This window comes from Panulirus ornatus, chromosome 15 (genome assembly GCF_036320965.1).
Source record: "Panulirus ornatus isolate Po-2019 chromosome 15, ASM3632096v1, whole genome shotgun sequence".
Taxonomy (NCBI): Eukaryota; Metazoa; Arthropoda; class Malacostraca; order Decapoda; family Palinuridae; genus Panulirus; species Panulirus ornatus.
The window spans coordinates 25,258,776-25,276,289 of NC_092238.1; the positions used below are offsets into that span (position 1 = coordinate 25,258,776).

General features: G+C 38.6%; 1 protein-coding gene across 1 annotated transcript in view; it reads left to right on the forward strand.

The window, feature by feature from the left end:
- Positions 1-404: 404 nt before the first annotated feature.
- The window catches only part of kat80 (katanin 80), a 52,742-nt gene continuing 35,632 nt past the window's right edge, over positions 405-17,514 (forward strand). Inside the window, exons 1-7 of the mRNA XM_071670239.1 lie at positions 405-419; positions 1,033-1,302; positions 2,750-2,875; positions 4,662-4,849; positions 9,242-9,392; positions 14,985-15,145; positions 15,891-16,015. Coding sequence (XP_071526340.1) covers positions 405-419; positions 1,033-1,302; positions 2,750-2,875; positions 4,662-4,849; positions 9,242-9,392; positions 14,985-15,145; positions 15,891-16,015 — 1,036 coding nt within the window. The remainder of the gene's footprint in view (positions 420-1,032; positions 1,303-2,749; positions 2,876-4,661; positions 4,850-9,241; positions 9,393-14,984; positions 15,146-15,890; positions 16,016-17,514) is intronic.

A 17,514-nucleotide genomic window follows, 5' to 3' on the forward strand; every position in this document is an offset into this window, starting at 1 on the left:
TCACTACTATATACTTAACAACGCTGCACAGTGTGCAGTTTTTCAACAAGGCAGTTATTCAGAAACATTTCCAAACACCTGTGGCCTAGTACGTCGAGCACCCTTTAACTATTTTTGTGTGCATCCAGAGGGTATCCATGGACATAGCATGGCGGGTTGGATTTATAGTTGTTTGCAGTATGTTTGCTTCAATTGTAATGTCTGTTGCACTAGATGAATTTTAACATTGGGCAGAAGTATGTTTATCTGTCACAGTGTGGTACTAGGAATTAGTCAAGCATGTAGGAAGTAATATCCTCACTGGCATAGGTGCTATTATACATGCTCAGTTGAAATCACAGAACACTTTCGAGTGTGGATATAGTTTATTGATTGATTTAATGACGTGTTCTTGATAAACGATCATGAAGCCAGAAACAGTATGACATTTGTCAGATATTCAGAATCACCTCATCTTGATAAAGTTTATAGCTGCTGTATCGAGTGCTTGTATAACATTTCATGGTAGGTGGCCATTGTACTCATATGTATCTTTTTTGTTTATTGATTTATGATATACAAAATAATCATTAACTTGGTTATCACTTAGTGATGGATGTGACTTGGTGAGCTTGAGTTTGCTGGAGTCTTGTGGTGTCTTCTTGGGCTAGCATTACTCACTAATATGTCGTCTGACAGCTTTCCGAGTATTATGTTACATCTTCGAGAAATTTGAGAATAGTCAGTACACAGTTTGCAGAATTTTGATGTGCTCTTACTGCTATAAAACAGTCTGTGATATGGTGAGTCATTTATATTGATAACATTTCGGGAAAGAAAATTTTCCAGAATATTTTGAGCTTTAATTCACAAAGAATGGAAACATTATACAGACGTTGGTAAAATCATTTTAGATTTTTAAGCCATACCAACTTTACCTTCATATTTTTCATTCCCTAGCTTGTCTGTGCATGAGGAAGATATTGGGCAGCTGATTATTTAGATAATTAGATATGTCTTATGTATTATTGTGAATGATAATTTGCATATCAGTGGAGTTCTATAAAAAAAAAATGTGTATTTATAAAAAAATTTCATTCTCAGAGTTTGTCGGGGCACACAACGCCTGTAGAATGTGTTCGTTTTGGAGGATCTGAGGACCTAGTGTGTGCAGGATCATTAAGTGGAGCACTAAAGATCTGGGACTTGGAAGCCACCAAGATTGTACGTACTCTCACCGGACACAAGGCAAACATACGCTGTATTGACTTTCATCCGTATGGAGACTTCATTGGCACTGGTTCCCTCGATACAAATATTAAGGTTGGTAAATGGCTTATAGAATGGTGCATGTGATGAACATAGTGTAAAGATGCAATATGTATTGTTTAGTGGTAGATGTCTGTGTAAAAGGATATAAAATCAATGAATTTTGCTGAGTTCAGATGGCTTTGGGTCATCTTGAGGTGTTCTGGTATTTTTTTTTGTGTGTGTTCCTCCTTCAAGTAGTCTTTGTAATGTTCAACTTACTTATAAAAAGCTACACATGAAGATATGTTGATCATGTTCTGCTACTCACAAGAACAAACATGAACTATCAGTGAAATTGAAGGAATCCAAAATACTTTTAGTCATATGCAAGACACAAATTGATGACCACCAGTTCCATTGACATCTGAAAATAGAAGAGGGTGCAGGTGCATACAAAGATGATTGCCAGTTGAGTGAGATACTGAAAAAGCAGTATGAATCAAGCCTCATAGAGCCAGAAACCACCGAAAAGATGAACAACCCATCCATCTTCTTCCTAAATGATAATCCCAAATATTTCAATTTGCAAATCTCATTGTTTTGCCCCAGGACTTTGAAAGGGCCATTGAACACATGCATTCTGCTCCAGGAAGTCTATCTTTATACATATAGCCAGCAGCCATTAGAAGTACTGTGGGTTGTACACTGAATATGTATTTAGTAAATACACCTAACCAGCAAGACTGTGATGGTTACATGGGCCTGTGGGCTAGGGTAACCAATAGCATGGTCAATCAAAGACTTGGCTAACCACCTGGATTCAACCTGAGCTGTCGTGATAGAAGACCTCCTGAGTTGCTTTCGTTTAAGCTCAGTCTTTGGACTATACAGCATTCATGAGTACAGTAATGACCATGAGTTCTTTTATGGACTCACTGTTCATGTTCTTGGGGGTTAGTTGTAGTCTAGATGATTCTTTATCACATCAGAGGATATATCTCTGCTCTGTGTTAAAGATCATAGCCTTTTCATCTTTGCTTGAAGATACACCATTCTCTGGAAGGATAGTAGGCTATAATTTGCAATTCTTGCATGTTACAAAGACCTTTTAACGTGGTCTTTATTTTTTGTTTGTATGCAAATTTATTAGTAAATTCTTTGTGGTTAAAAGGAATATATGATACATAAATTCAGAGAACTTGGTAATTCTGCCCCTCATTGACTGTATGTGGAACAATGTATGTGTTTACTTAATAAGATTGCAGGTTTTTACAAACTGGGTTGATATGAGTATAATTACCATAATGTTAACAGGTTCTTGATGCTTGCTTATCAAGAGATTGTATGCTTCATTTAAGGACTTTTTGGACAACATATGTGTTAGTGTAAATTCTTAAAAATGGTGGAAATTTTTGGTGTAAGACTATGTCACTGTGTTAGCAGATTCTTGATGTAGTCATAACAATGTGTCTAACCTCTTTTATCAGATATTACTAATATTTTGACATCTTGATTGCAGTTGTGGGACATCCGACGCAAAGGCTGTATTTTTACATATAAGGGTCATAATCTTACCGTCAACAGTTTGAAGTTCTCCCCTGATGGGCAGTGGATTGCTTCAGCTGGAGAGGACTGCAACGTTAAGGTCAGTGGACTGTTTCTGCATAAGACCTGAGTGGTGTCATTTAATGTCTAGAGAGATTGTTGACAAAAGTCTTTTAAGATTTTATCATAGATCTTGTATTTGAATAAGAACTGTTTGTAGTTCAGAAAGTTGCCATTTTCCCCTCAAATTGCAGAATGCTTGCTGGCATGAGCTTACCTGTGCAGTGTTTGATTCAAGTTCCTTGCCATCTTCCATGGACCAGTCAGCACTTGTGTACCTTTTATTGAGTAAATTCGTTCTTTACCCTGATGCTTCATCTGACACATTTTTGCTGTGGAGCTCATTACCCAGCAGAGACAATGAAGGTGATCCCTATAACTTTATCCACCTCTTCTGCTGGTCTGTGTTTTACTAACTCCTTCAAACTCTTATCTTGATTTGCCAGCTTGTGGGCCTGTCTAGCTACTTTTCTCCAGGTCAAGATTTGTTTTTTTGGGTTTTCCCTTTTTTTTTTTTGTCAGTTATCTCCCCTAATTCTTCATATACTACCCTTTTGTATCATCTGCATCATGTTTGCTATTTTTTTATCATTTATCTTTCTTAGAGGTAGCGCAATGCAGAACATAGTGAAAATGGTGGGTCAATTCAAAGGATAGCAATGTTATAGTGAAAAACATTTGACATGGCCCCTAAGAGTCAGGTCAAATGCATCTTTTTATGTTTCTGGGCCAGTTTGGCAAAGCTGTAATGAATCTTGAGGAACTTATTTAAGATGGTCTTTGAAGATAAGGGTGTAGAGAAGATGGGCTTTTACTTAACTCATAAAGGTGCAGTGAAGACAAGGATGTAGTAATGATAATGTAATGAAGATAAGAGTTTAGTGAAAATTGCATTTCACTGAAGATTAACTGTATTAAGGGTGTACTGGAGATTAGTTATGTAGTGAACATTATGATGAGTGGTAGTACAGATGGAGACATATTGTGTTTGTTGGTGAATAATGGCATTTTTATTATCCTGTTTCTCCTCATGTTCAACTTAACTCTGACGATTTTTTTCTTTTGAATAACCTTTTGTAATTTTCTTAGATTTTATTCCTCCTGCTGATCTTGAATCTCATGGTCTCTTGTCTCACAGCTACTTTTATCATGAAATCCTCTGAACATTATGGTTAAATTTGAATCCATAGAGTAAGATTTGGTTGGTTCATATGCATTACAAGGTTTCATCTTATGAATGAACATACAGTAAACCCTCGAGTTAACAGACTAATAGTGGGAGGTGGTGTCCATTCATGTTTAAAGTCCGTTAAATCGAATGTAACGTATGTGATATTTTTTTATACAATATACAGCTCATGTGCTTTCTTTTAACTCCTGTATCACTTGATGCCATTATGAATTGTAAGGATTGCGAAATTATTGAATAAATAAAGTCACAATTCTCTGTATACAACCTGACTGCACAATAGCTTGAGATAGACTGAGACCAAAACAAAGTGAGTATACCCCATGCTACCAAAAATAAGTGTGGTATGAAATGTGCATGGTGTGGCATTTGAGATTTTCTATATATTACTTTTTTTTATTATTTATTAATGTATTATCATTTGCCCAGTTCACTGAATCCAAAATCCATTATATTGGGGAACATTAAATCAAGGGTTTACTGTATTCTTATACATGTTCCTGTATGTGTGCTGTTTTAGAAATTAAGATTGCAGTTATTCAGTATGAGTTGATATAGTTCCAGTGCCTGAAGTAACTCATGCTGTAGGTGAAGGTATATTTACTAATTTTCTTTTTACCTATCTTGTATTTTCCAGTTGTGGGACCTCCGGGCTGGTAAGATGATGACGGAGTTTGCTCAACACACAGGACCTGTCAGTGATGTGGAGTTTCATCCCCATGAATTCCTCCTTGCATCTGCCTCTCATGATCGCACTGTCAACTTCTGGGATCTTGAAAAATTCTCACTTGTTTCTGCTACAGATGCTGATACTGGACCTATTAGGTTAGTAACTATACATCATTAGTGTATAGATAATATTCCATGATGATTTCTTGGTGGTCCTCTGCAGAATCTGAGTTAAAACCATGGTTTTTGCAAAGAAAGTTTTTCTCTTGCAAAATAATGGCACATGTGTTTTATAGATGTTACTTTTTCTTTTGACTTTACTCTTATAATGTACATCATCACTTTAAGTTTTTAGTAAATATTACTGGTACTCTTTATGCTGGCTGTAACAGATGAGAAGATAGTGCACTGTGGTATGAAAGCTCACACATAATATATTTAGTTGATGTAAATATGGTGTCAGAGCATGATTATTGATTTAGCTAACTCATGTTTCCATGGATTTTTTTTCATAGGAGAAGAGTAGGATTTCTCAGAGGAGAAATAGTCTTCTTTTTGCAGCCTGCTTCCCGGTAATTATTCACCTTTTGCTAGCTGTATGCACATTCCAGTCCTGTTTACTGGTGTATGAGACATTCTTACAAACAAATGGCTCTACTTGTCCTCATGTTAAGCATCATCCTTATCACTCCTTTCAGCATTACCTGCCAAGGGCATGCTCCTATTCTTTATGTTTTGATGCCTATGTTCCTTTTAGTTCAGACTGAAAGAAACAGCTTGTTTGATAGCTAAAGCAGTTTCATAAATTGTAAGTAAATATTTTGAGTGTTGCTATGCATTTCTAGTGTTAGTTTTCTGTGCACAGAGAAACTCTCAGAATCTCTTTGAAGGACTGCTTTATATTGTCATATTGAAATGTCTGTATATTTTGTATGAAAGAAGAATATTACTGAGAAATGCAGAAAAGACTGTAAGGAAATAAATAGTAGCATTATTTTTGCTTTGTTGCTGTCTCCCACGTAGGAGGTGGCGCAAGGAAACAGACGAAAGAATGGCCCAATCCACCCACTTACACATGTATATACATACACGTCCACACACGCAAATATACATACCTATACATCTCAACGTATACATATATTTACACACACAGACATATACATATATACACATGTACATAATTCATACTGTCTGCCTTTATTCATTCCCATCGTCACCTTGCCACACATGAAATAACAACCCCCTCCCCCCTCATGTGTGCGAGGTAGCGCTAGGAAAAGACAACAAAGGCCTCATTTGTTCACACTCAGTCTCTAGCTGTCATGTAATAATGCACCGAAACCACAGCTCCCTTTCCACATCCAGGCCCCACAGAACTTTCCATGGTTTACCCCAGATGCTTCACATGCCCTGGTTCAATCTATTGACAGCACGTCGACCCTGGTATACCACATTGTTCCAATTCACTCTATTCCTTGCACGCCTTTCACCCTCCTGCATGTTCAGGCCCCGATCACTCAAAATCTTTTTCACTCCATCTTTCCACCTCCAATTTGGTCTCCCACTTCTCGTTCCCTCCACCTCTGACACATATATCCTCTTTGTCAATCTTTCCTCACTCATTCTCTCCATGTGACCAAACCATTTCAAAACACCCTCTTCTGCTCTCTCAACCACACTCTTTTTATTACCACACATCTCTCTTACCCTATTATTGCTTATTCGATCATACCACCTCACACCACATATTGTCCTCAAACATCTCATTTCCAGCACATCCACCCTCCTGCGCACAACTCTATCCATAGCCCACGCCTCGCAACCATACAACATTGTTGGAACCACTATTCCTTCAAGCATACCCATTTTTGCTTTCCGAGATAATGTTCTCGACTTCCACACATTCTTCAAGGCTCCCAGAATTTTCATCCCCTCCCCTACCCTATGATTCACTTCCGCTTCCATGGTTCCATCCACTGCCAAATCCACTCTCAGATATCTAAAACACTTCACTTCCTCCAGTTTTTCTCCATTCAAACTTACCTCCCAATTGACTTGACCCTCAACCCTACTGTACCTCATAACCTTGCTCTTATTCACATTCACATTTTTGGTCGAGGTGGTGTGCAAAGTGAGAGGGTTAGGGAAAATGATTTGGTAAACAGAGAAGAGGTAGTAAAAGCTTTGCGGAAGATGAAAGCCAGCAAGACAGTGGGTTTGGATGGTATTGCAGTGGAATTTATAAAAAAAAGGGGGTGACTGTATTGTTGACTGGTTGGTAAGGTTATTTAGTGTATGTATGATTCATGGTGAGGTGCCTGAGGATTGGGGGAATGCTTGCATAGTGCCATTGTACAAAGGCAAAGGGGACAAAGGTGAGTGCTCAAATTACAGAGGTATAAGTTTGTTGAGTATTCCTGGGAAATTATATGGGAGGGTATTGATTGAGAGGGTGAAGGCATGTACAGAGCATCAGATTGGGGAAGAGCAGTGTGGTTTCAGAAGTGGTAGAGGATGTGTGGATCAGGTGTTTGCTTGGAAGAATGTATGTGAGAAATACTTAGAAAAGCAAATGGATTTGTATGTAGCATTTATGGATCTGGAGAAGGCATATGATAGAGTTGATAGAGATGCTCTGTGGAAGGTATTAAGAATATATGGTGTGGAAGGCAAGTTGTCAGAAGCAGTGAAAAGTTTTTATCGAGGATGTAAGGCATGTGTACGTGTAGGAAGAGAGGAAAGTGATTGGTTCTCAGTGAATGTAGGTTTGCGGCAGGGGTGTGTGATATCTCCATGGTTGTTTAATTTGTTTATGGATGGGGTTGTTAGGGAGGTGAATGCAAGAGTTTTAGAAAGAGGGGAAAGTATGCAGTGTGTTGTGGATGAGAGAGCTTGGGAAGTGAGTCAGTTGCTGTTCGCTGATGATACAGCACTGGTGGCTGATTCATGTGAGAAACTGCAGAAGTAGCATTATGTGCTTTAAATTTATTATACTTCACCTTACCTTCATGCCATGCTTTGATTTGGGGTATTTTCTCTGTCTCTACTGGTCACTCTGCAAACTACCTGACCAGATGTATTATTTAGTGTATTAGGCTGTTTAATTCTGTAAGTCTCAGTATATTACATGTGTGCAACCTGGTTTGACCAGTCTATTATGCTTTTGAGAAAACTATCCATTTCCCATGTGATTTATGTAAACCACTGACAGATGAAAGGTAGGCCATGAATTTATGGCACACTGATGTGTCAAATATAATGTTCTAAATTCTGGTAACTCTTAGAAAATGGCACTCGCCAGTAGTACCAGTTCAGTGAACCTTCCTGGAACTTCAACTTGTATGTAATCACCTATCTTTACCTAATTCTACATCAGAGAAAAGTTGATCAAAGAAAAGCCTAATGGCATAAAACAAGAACACTGAAAGAATTACTGAACAATTCATTGAAATTATGAACAGAAATTCCAACCTCTTCACCAAACTCCTTGTCTGATGCTCCCAGGCCTGAGCTGGGTTTTGATTTTTCTCCAAGCATATCCAGACCAGCTCCCATAAGGAAGTTAAAATTTTTTTTCCTACTTTCAACCTCATCAGCTGGGCCTGATGCCTCCCCAGCTTTTCAACTAATTACTCATAGTCTACAGGCACATTTTACAGTCGGAAATAACTAGAAAAATTTCATAAGTACAGTAACTAACTAGTTATAATGTTATTTAGAATATGTAAACCTAAAATTAGAAAAAAAAAAAAAAGCTCCAATGGCTAGGTTGGTTTTTTGACCTGCTGTCAAGTACAAAAGCTGGAAAATTCTGAAATCTGGCTGCTGCTTGGTCCCATGTTGCCAGATATGACACATTCAAGTGAAAACTTCCTAACACATAGACAGGATTTGGTTAGGAGTGAAAAATCTGATTGGAGCAAGATTAAATCAAGGTTTTGTTTTAAGAACATAGAAGTACGAAATAAAGGCTAGATATTGTATCCTGAGCATTCATTTGACATGCTGAGAAATGATGGTGAAATGTTGTGGGTTATGTGCTTTGTTGATAGCATGATGCATGTACCTCCCATGTACCATGCCAAAAGTGACTCACTCAGAATCCACAGTGGCCTCAGGAAGCTTTGGGTGACTCTGGCAGCATCATGTAATGGATTAGAGGTTCTGAGAATTGTTGAAGTTAGATTATGGTTACATATGTGCATCCAAGTGATTTTGCTGCAAGCTACATATCAACTGGTTTGAAACAAAGTTTAGATTTAGTGAATCTACTTAAGGAGTTTTAGTGTATTTTCTGATCTTTCCTTCAGCATCCCTTCTCTGGGTTTGATTTGTACATTCTTCCTGTCATTCCGCCATGGGATTATCTTTATATACAGGTTTGGTGTTATGACATCCAACACTTGCCCTGTTTATATTTATTTTATCAAAATTCTTTTTGGCAGTAGTACTGCTACTGCCCATCAGTTTCCAACTTATGGATTGAATTTTTATTTTGTCTCGTTTATAGATTTTGTTACATTGCTAACTGAGAGTTTTATGTTGCAGAACAATAGCCTTCCACCCTGATGGTGATTGTTTGTATGCGGGTTCTCCAGATGTCTTGAAGGTGTATGGCTGGGAACCTGCACGCACCTTTGACACTGTGGCAATGGGCTGGGGCAAGATACAGGATATTGCTATAGCTCAGAACCAGCTGGTGAGTAGTTTGATGAAGTCTAATCTTTTGTTTTCAGTGTAAAGTATAAATAATTTCCTATGATCTTGCTGGATGTAATTGTAAAATTTGTAGTTCGAAACAGAATCTCAGAATTTGATGTATGACTATGTAGAAGTTTCTCCCCTTCTGCGGCCACTCATATATTGCAACTCGTATGATTCATAATTGGCTACTTGTAGATTTGGTATAACCAAGTAATTAAAAGAGATGAATTACCAAGTATGTGGACAAGATATAGTGATTACGAAATGGTGTAAATACCAAGTTAATGATACCAAAGTTAATATAGTCAAAGGTTTGTCTACACCTTGATTGTTTACAAAGGATAGTTTTTATGAAGGATGGGTGGAAGAGACTTGAATAAAGAAAAAGGGTGAGATGATATTTAGAGTGAATTGGAACAATTTGGTATGGTATACTGGGGTCAGCTTGCTGTCATTGGACTAAACTAGGGCATGTGAAGCATCTAGGTAAACCATGGAAAGGTCTGTGGGTCCTAGTTGTGAATATATATTTGTATTTTTATTTTATTTTATTATGCTTTGTCGCTGTCTCCTGTGTTAGCGAGGTAGCGCAAGGAAACAGACGAAAGAATGGCCCAATGGCAGGTGATGGCGATGCTGTTTCCTGTGGGGCAGGGTGGCACTGGGAATGGATGAAGCCAAGGGAATATGAATATCTATATGTGTGTGTATGTGTATTTATATGTATGTATATGTACATGTTTGGGGGTGTATGTATATATGTGTATATGTGATTGAATGGGTCTCTATTCATCTGTTTCCTGGCACTACCTCACTGACATGGAAAATGGCGATGCTGTTTCATGTGTGGCAGGGTGGCGACGGGAATGGATGAAGGCAGCAAGTATGAATATGTACATGTGTATGTATGTATATGTCTGTGTATGTATATGTATGTATGCATTGAATTGTATATGTATGTATATGTGTATGTATGGGTGTTTTTGTATATATATATGTGTGTGGGTGGTTAGGCCATTCTCTGTCTGTTTCCTTGCGCTACCTCGCTGATGCAGGAAACAGTAGTCAAGTATAATAAATAAGTAATATAGATATACCGAAGCCTGAGCATTTTATCAACCAAACCCTTTCGGTGGATGAACAGCTGGTTTGACTGGACCCATTGCTGCAGCTGGGATTTGAACTATATGTTTGACCCTGGGCAACCTGTGAATGCATTATGGTCGGGAATGCTAACCACTACTCCATGTAGGTCTGTTTCCTGTGATCGTCATTAAAGTGTTAGTTGTGTATGCATGGAAACATGATACAATACAGAATTTACATCAAAAGAGGGGCTTTGGAATTGGCTGGGATTGGAGTTTCTTTGAGAGCAGGATTTATCATTTTTTTATAAGATTCTTTTATAGTGTAACCTCTTGTGACCTCTTCTAGGAATGTAAAACCCAGTTTAGATTAGGAAGCCCAACATGTTCTAACTCCTGGTGGACTCTCTCAGACATAGCTGGAAGACAAGCATAAGCCGTATCTCCTTGTGGTTCTGCTGTCACTTTTATATATTAATTGGTTTGGTAAAGTGTGTGGAAGAAGAAAGTTAAGAGTAAATGTGAATAAGAGCAAGGTTATTAGGTACAGTAGGGTTGAGGGTCAAGTCAATTGGGAGGTGAGTTTGAATGGAGAAAAACTGGAGGAAGTGAAGTGTTTTAGATATCTGGGAGTGGATCTGGCAGCGGATGGAACCATGGAAGCGGAAGTGGATCATAGGGTGGGGGAGGGGGCGAAAATTCTGGGGGCCTTGAAGAATGTGTGGAAGTCGAGAACATTATCTCGGAAACCAAAAATGGGTATGTTTGAAGGAATAGTGGTTCCAACAATGTTGTATGGTTGCGAGGCGTGGGCTATGGATAGAGTTGTGCGCAGGAGGATGGATGTGCTGGAAATGAGGTGTTTGAGGACAATGTGTGGTGTGAGGTGGTTTGATCGAGTAAGTAACGTAAGGGTAAGAGAGATGTGTGGAAATAAAAAGAGCGTGGTTGAGAGAGCAGAAGAGGGTGTTTTGAAATGGTTTGGGCACATGGAGAGAATGAGTGAGGAAAGATTGACCAAGAGGATATATGTGTCGGAGGTGGAGGGAACGAGGAGAAGAGGGAGACCAAATTGGAGGTGGAAAGATGGAGTGAAAAGGATTTTGTGTGATCGGGGCCTGAACATGCAGGAGGGTGAAAGGAGGGCAAGGAATAGAGTGAATTGGAGCGATGTGGTATACAGGGGTTGACGTGCTGTCAGTGGATTGAATCAAGGCATGTGAAGCGTCTGGGGTAAACCATGGAAAGTTGTGTAGGTATGTATATTTGCGTGTGTGGACGTGTGTATGTACATGTGTATGGGGGGGGGTTGGGCCATTTCTTTCGTCTGTTTCCTTGCGCTACCTCGCAAACGCGGGAGACAGCGACAAAGTATTAAAAAAAAAAAAAAAAAAAAATATATATATATATATATATATATATATATATATATATATATATATATATATATATATATATATATATATATATATTTTTTTTTCTTGCTGTCTCCCGCGTTTGCGAGGTAGCGCAAGGAAACAGACAAAAGAAATGGCCCAACCCACCCCCATACACATGTATATACATACGTCCACACACGCAAATATACATACCTACACAGCTTTCCATGGTTTACCCCAGACGCTTCACATGCCTTGATTCAATCCACTGACAGCACATCACCCCCGGTATACCACATCGCTCCAATTCACTCTATTCCTTGCCCTCCTTTCACCCTCCTGCATGTTCAGGCCCCGATCACACAAAATCTTTTTCACTCCATCTTTCCACCTCCAATTTGGTCTCCCTCTTCTCCTCGTTCCCTCCACCTCCGACACATATATCCTCTTGGTCAATCTTTCCTCACTCATTCTCTCCATGTGCCCAAACCATTTCAAAACACCCTCTTCTGCTCTCTCAACCACGCTCTTTTTATTTCCACACATCTCTCTTACCCTTACGTTACTTACTCGATCAAACCACCTCACACCACACATTGTCCTCAAACATCTCATTTCCAGCACATCCATCCTCCTGCGCACAACTCTATCCATAGCCCACGCCTCGCAACCATACAACATTGTTGGAACCACTATTCCTTCAAACATACCCATTTTTGCTTTCCGAGATAATGTTCTCGACTTCCACACATTCTTCAAGGCTCCCAGAATTTTCGCCCCCTCCCCCACCCTATGATCCACTTCCGCTTCCATGGTTCCATCCGCTGCCAGATCCACTCCCAGATATCTAAAACACTTCACTTCCTCCAGTTTTTCTCCATTCAAACTCACCTCCCAATTGACTTGACCCTCAACCCTACTGTACCTAATAACCTTGCTCTTATTCACATTTACTCTTAACTTTCTTCTTTCACACACTTTACCAAACTCAGTCACCAGCTTCTGCAGTTTCTCACATGAATCAGCCACCAGTGCTGTATCATCAGCGAACAACAACTGACTCACTTCCCAAGCTCTCTCATCCCCAACAGACTTCATACTTGCCCCTCTTTCCAAAACTCTTGCATTCACCTCCCTAACAACCCCATCCATAAACAAATTAAACAACCATGGAGACATCACACACCCCTGCCGCAAACCTACATTCACTGAGAACCAATCACTTTCCTCTCTTCCTACACATACACATGCCTTACATCCTCGATATATATATATATATATATATGTATATATATATATATATATATATATATATATATATATATATATATATTTTTTTTTCTTTTTCAAACTATTCGCCATTTCCCGCGTTAGCGAGGTAGCGTTAAGAACAGAGAACTGGGCCACTGAGGGAATATCCTCACCTGGCCCCCTTCTCTGTTCCTTCTTTTGGAAAATTAAAAAAAATTGAGAGGGGAGGATATATATATATATATATATATATATATATATATATATATATATATATATATATATATATATATATATATATATATATTTTCTTTCTTTCTTTCTTTTAAACTATTCGCCATTTCCCGCGTTAGCGAGGTAGCGTTAGGAACAGAGGACTGGGCTTTTTTTGGAATATCCTCACCTGGCCCCCTCTGTTCCTTCTTTTGGAGGAAAAAAAAAAAAACGAGAGGGGAGGATTTCCAGCCCCCCGCTCCCTCCCCTTTTAGTCGCCTTCTACAACACGCAGGGAATATGTGGGAAGTATTCTTAATCCCCTATCCCCAGGGATATATATATATATATATATATATATATATATATATATCTTTTTTTCTTTCTTTCTTTTAAACTATTCGCCATTTCCCGCATTAGCGAGGTAGCGTTAGGAACAGAGGACTGGGCCTTTTTTGGAATATCCTCACCTGGCCCCCTCTGTTCCTTCTTTTGGAAAAAAAAAAAAAAAAAAACGAGAGGGGAGGATTTCCAGCCCCCCGCTCCCTCCCCTTTTAGTCGCCTTCTACGACACGCAGGGAATACGTGAGAAGTATTCTTAATCCCCTATCCCCAGGGATAAATATATATATATATATATATATATCTTTCTTTTCTTTCATACTATTCGCCATTTCCCGCATTAGCGAGGTAGCGTTGAGAACAGAGGACTGGGCCCTTGAGGGAATATCCTCACCTGGGCCCCTTCTCTGTTCCCTCTTTTGGAAAATTAAAAAAAAAAGTGAGAGGGGAGGATTTCCAGCCCCCCGCTCCCTCCCCTTTTAGTCGCCTTCTACGACACGCAGGGAATACGTGGGAAGTATTCTTTCTCCCCTATCCCCAGGGATATATATATATATATAATGATTTAGAGATATTTGAATGAGCCACTTAAAGTTAGCTGGTTGTAGCAGACCCTTTGCCATATCAAATTCTCCATTTGAAATATAGTTAAACCATGGTAATTATTACCATCACAACACTTGGACTGGACAAATGAATCATCTGGTCAGAATTGAGGGAAAGTTATGATGTACTGTATTGAAATCTAGTCTGCGCGAACATGCAATGGCTAGAAGTAGCAGATAGTACTCCATGCACGAGGCATCTTGCAAAGATTTTTTGTCTTCATGGTATATTTTACAGAGTCCAGTCTGTACATTGGAATATTGCTTGTGAGGATTTTATTTTTTGGATATGTTTTCTAGTAGGCTTACTGGACATAGCCTTTCCTTATGATGGCTCCCTTGAATGTATTGGTATCGTTCTAATGAGAGATTAGAGAGATTAAACAGCACTTTATTGTTAGACCCTTCCATCTAGAGGACTGATAGCATGTGCAGGATTCATGTCATGGATATGTCAGTTGTTTAATGGCACTGCAGGATTGTGTCTACTTTATCATGGATTTTAAAATGTGGTTTTCATGGTTTCATGTGTTTGAGCTCAGAAGAGTCTTTCCAAATCAAGTTATTTTTGCTCATGACCGTTGACTGTAGAACTGTTGGTGTTATCAAAAGCACTACTACTCCTGTTTCTGATAATTTTTTGTCGCTCATAATTTCCATAAATCATATTGGGTAAACATGTGCATAGAAGCTTGTTTACTTGTATTTGCAGATTGGTGCAGGGTTTCATGGTGTTCATGTCTCTCTGTATGTGGTGGACCTGAAGCGTGTGCAACCTTTTGGAGGACCCCAGCAAGATGTGCCATCAACATTCAGATATGGTGCAGCCATACGCAAGAGCTTTAGTAAAGACAAAAACTCAGGAAAAGTCACGTAAGATGCTTTCACTTGTGTTTTTAGTATCTTTATTATGTATGACATATTCATTTATGTATATATATGTATGTGTATATGATTGATTGGGACATTCTTCATCTGTTTCCTTGTACTATCTTGCTGACATGGGAAACCAATTAAGTATAATAATGAAATAATAAGTTACTTTTTGTTTCTTACTTGATTGCCATTTCCTGTGTTAGTGAGGTAGCAGCACGGACAGATGAAGAAGGGCACAGCCATTCACATCCATTCTCGAGCTGTAGTGTAGTGTAAAGGAATACTTATGACACAAATTTTTATATAGGAAATAATTCATTTAGGATGATACTGTATAATTTTTTTGCATATAGGCTCTGAGAGGGTACACAAATTTTGCCCTAGGTAATTTTTATAACTGAATAAATCTTGGTATGCCTTGCAGAATTGAGTTTTTTCTATAAGATTCTTCATCAGTTGGCCATGCAGTTATGTATATAGAAATTGTGAAACAAACTTTTTCGATTTTCTTTTCATTAGAGTGTCACCCTTCCAGACAAGAGTTACATAGAATATAGAGCAAGTAGATGAGTGAGTGATGAGCTCTCATCTTACATAAGTTGCTCTACTTTCTGCTGGACATTAAGGTTTAGACACACACAGTATGATGGGCTTGTACTCCTGCTAGTATAACATTTATGAGAAAAGCAAAAAGAAAGAAGGCTTGCCCATTTTTTCTTCATTGTGTGTATTTATTTTTCAGAGCGGAGTCTATGAAGACAGAGGAAGCATCAGATACAGGGGGTGAGGAACCTCAGGAAGAAGACCCCCCTCCAGAGATCACAAACCTTAATGACTACAATGTAATCTTTAAGACACGTCGGGAATGTGAGTCTTACTTATCGTTATTGTTATGAAGATGACTTTGATTTAAAGAATGGGATTTCAGCATAAATAATGAATGGGACTGATTGTTCCCATTCATTTTTTTGAGCATTTATTGTTTCAACCAAACAGGGGACTTAAGGGTAAAGCAACAACTTTTATTATTACTCAGCATCGTTTTGGATAAGAAATTGTAGTGATCCAAAAAATCAATGGTATAGTTACCTCTGAAACCAAGGGAAAATTACTAAACATAGCATTTAGCCATTCACATGACATTTATAAAGATTTAATCTGCTGCCCAATCCTTCTAGATGACTGCAACACTTGAATTTTAGGTTCCACTTTGCAAGAATCAGAATGTTCGTGTCCAGTGCGTCACTGTCACTTTTATTGACATTGATGATTTTTTGATAGAGACAGTGAAGGAAAATAATTTTTTAATTCCTCTCCTCTGTTTATGGAATTCTTTCCGAGATAGACTGTGTGTTGTCTGATATAGTTTCTTTTCATCCTGTGCTTTGGTTGTGCATATTTTACCATAAGGCAGCTCTTTAGTATGAAATAATTTTATGATGAGCTGGTTTTTAGGTAGTTGTCCAAGAAGGGGAAGTTTTTCCTAAAACCACTTAGAATGACAGGATCCCTCTTCACAGTTGCTGATGATTCTATTAATTATTCACCCTGGGCCACAAGTAAAACTCACATAACATGACGATGAAAGCATTTGTCCCAGTGTTTGATTCCTTATGAGGGGGGTAGGGTAGTAGGAGTTATCACTATGATATTTCTGTTGCATTGTTTAGGTGCTGGCATAAGACAGATATCTTTACCCTAATGAAGGCACTAAAGCACTTTGCTGATTTACAGATTTAGTATTTCATGAGAAAAGTATATAGGATTAAACGAGGTTAAGAAGTTCTTTTTGCAGTGTCATGTACCTTGCAAATAAATAAAGAGTGCAAAAAAATAGGAATCTTGGTTCAAAGTAAAAGTTGCCATTTATGAAGCAGAAAAAGCTCATAGAATTCTTTCTATCTGTCCACTTATATCTCTGATGCCCATTTCCTCCAGGAACTCCCATCAAGGGGGTGGCCACAGCAAAAGTCTCCACTTTTCTCTCTACTTATGTGCCACCCTTACTTACACCATTCTACGTATTCTTCCACCATTTCTCGCCCTCCAGTATTCTTCCTCTTAATTTGACCATGTCACAGTTTGTCTTCCTCCCACACCAACTCAACTTTAATTTTACTATCAAACACTCTCCTTGTAAGCTCCCAGTCTTGCATTCTATCCACATGCCCAAACCACCTCAAAGTATTTTGTTTCACCCACTTTACCACTCCACAATTCATTCCCTGTGCATTCCCTGCCATACCACATATCTTACACACCCTTTCATTTCTTTCTTCATTCCATCTAGTCATACCACATTCCTCTCTCAAATAGTTGATTCTTGACCTTTGTGACTCATTCCTTGTCCATGAGGAGGGGTTTAT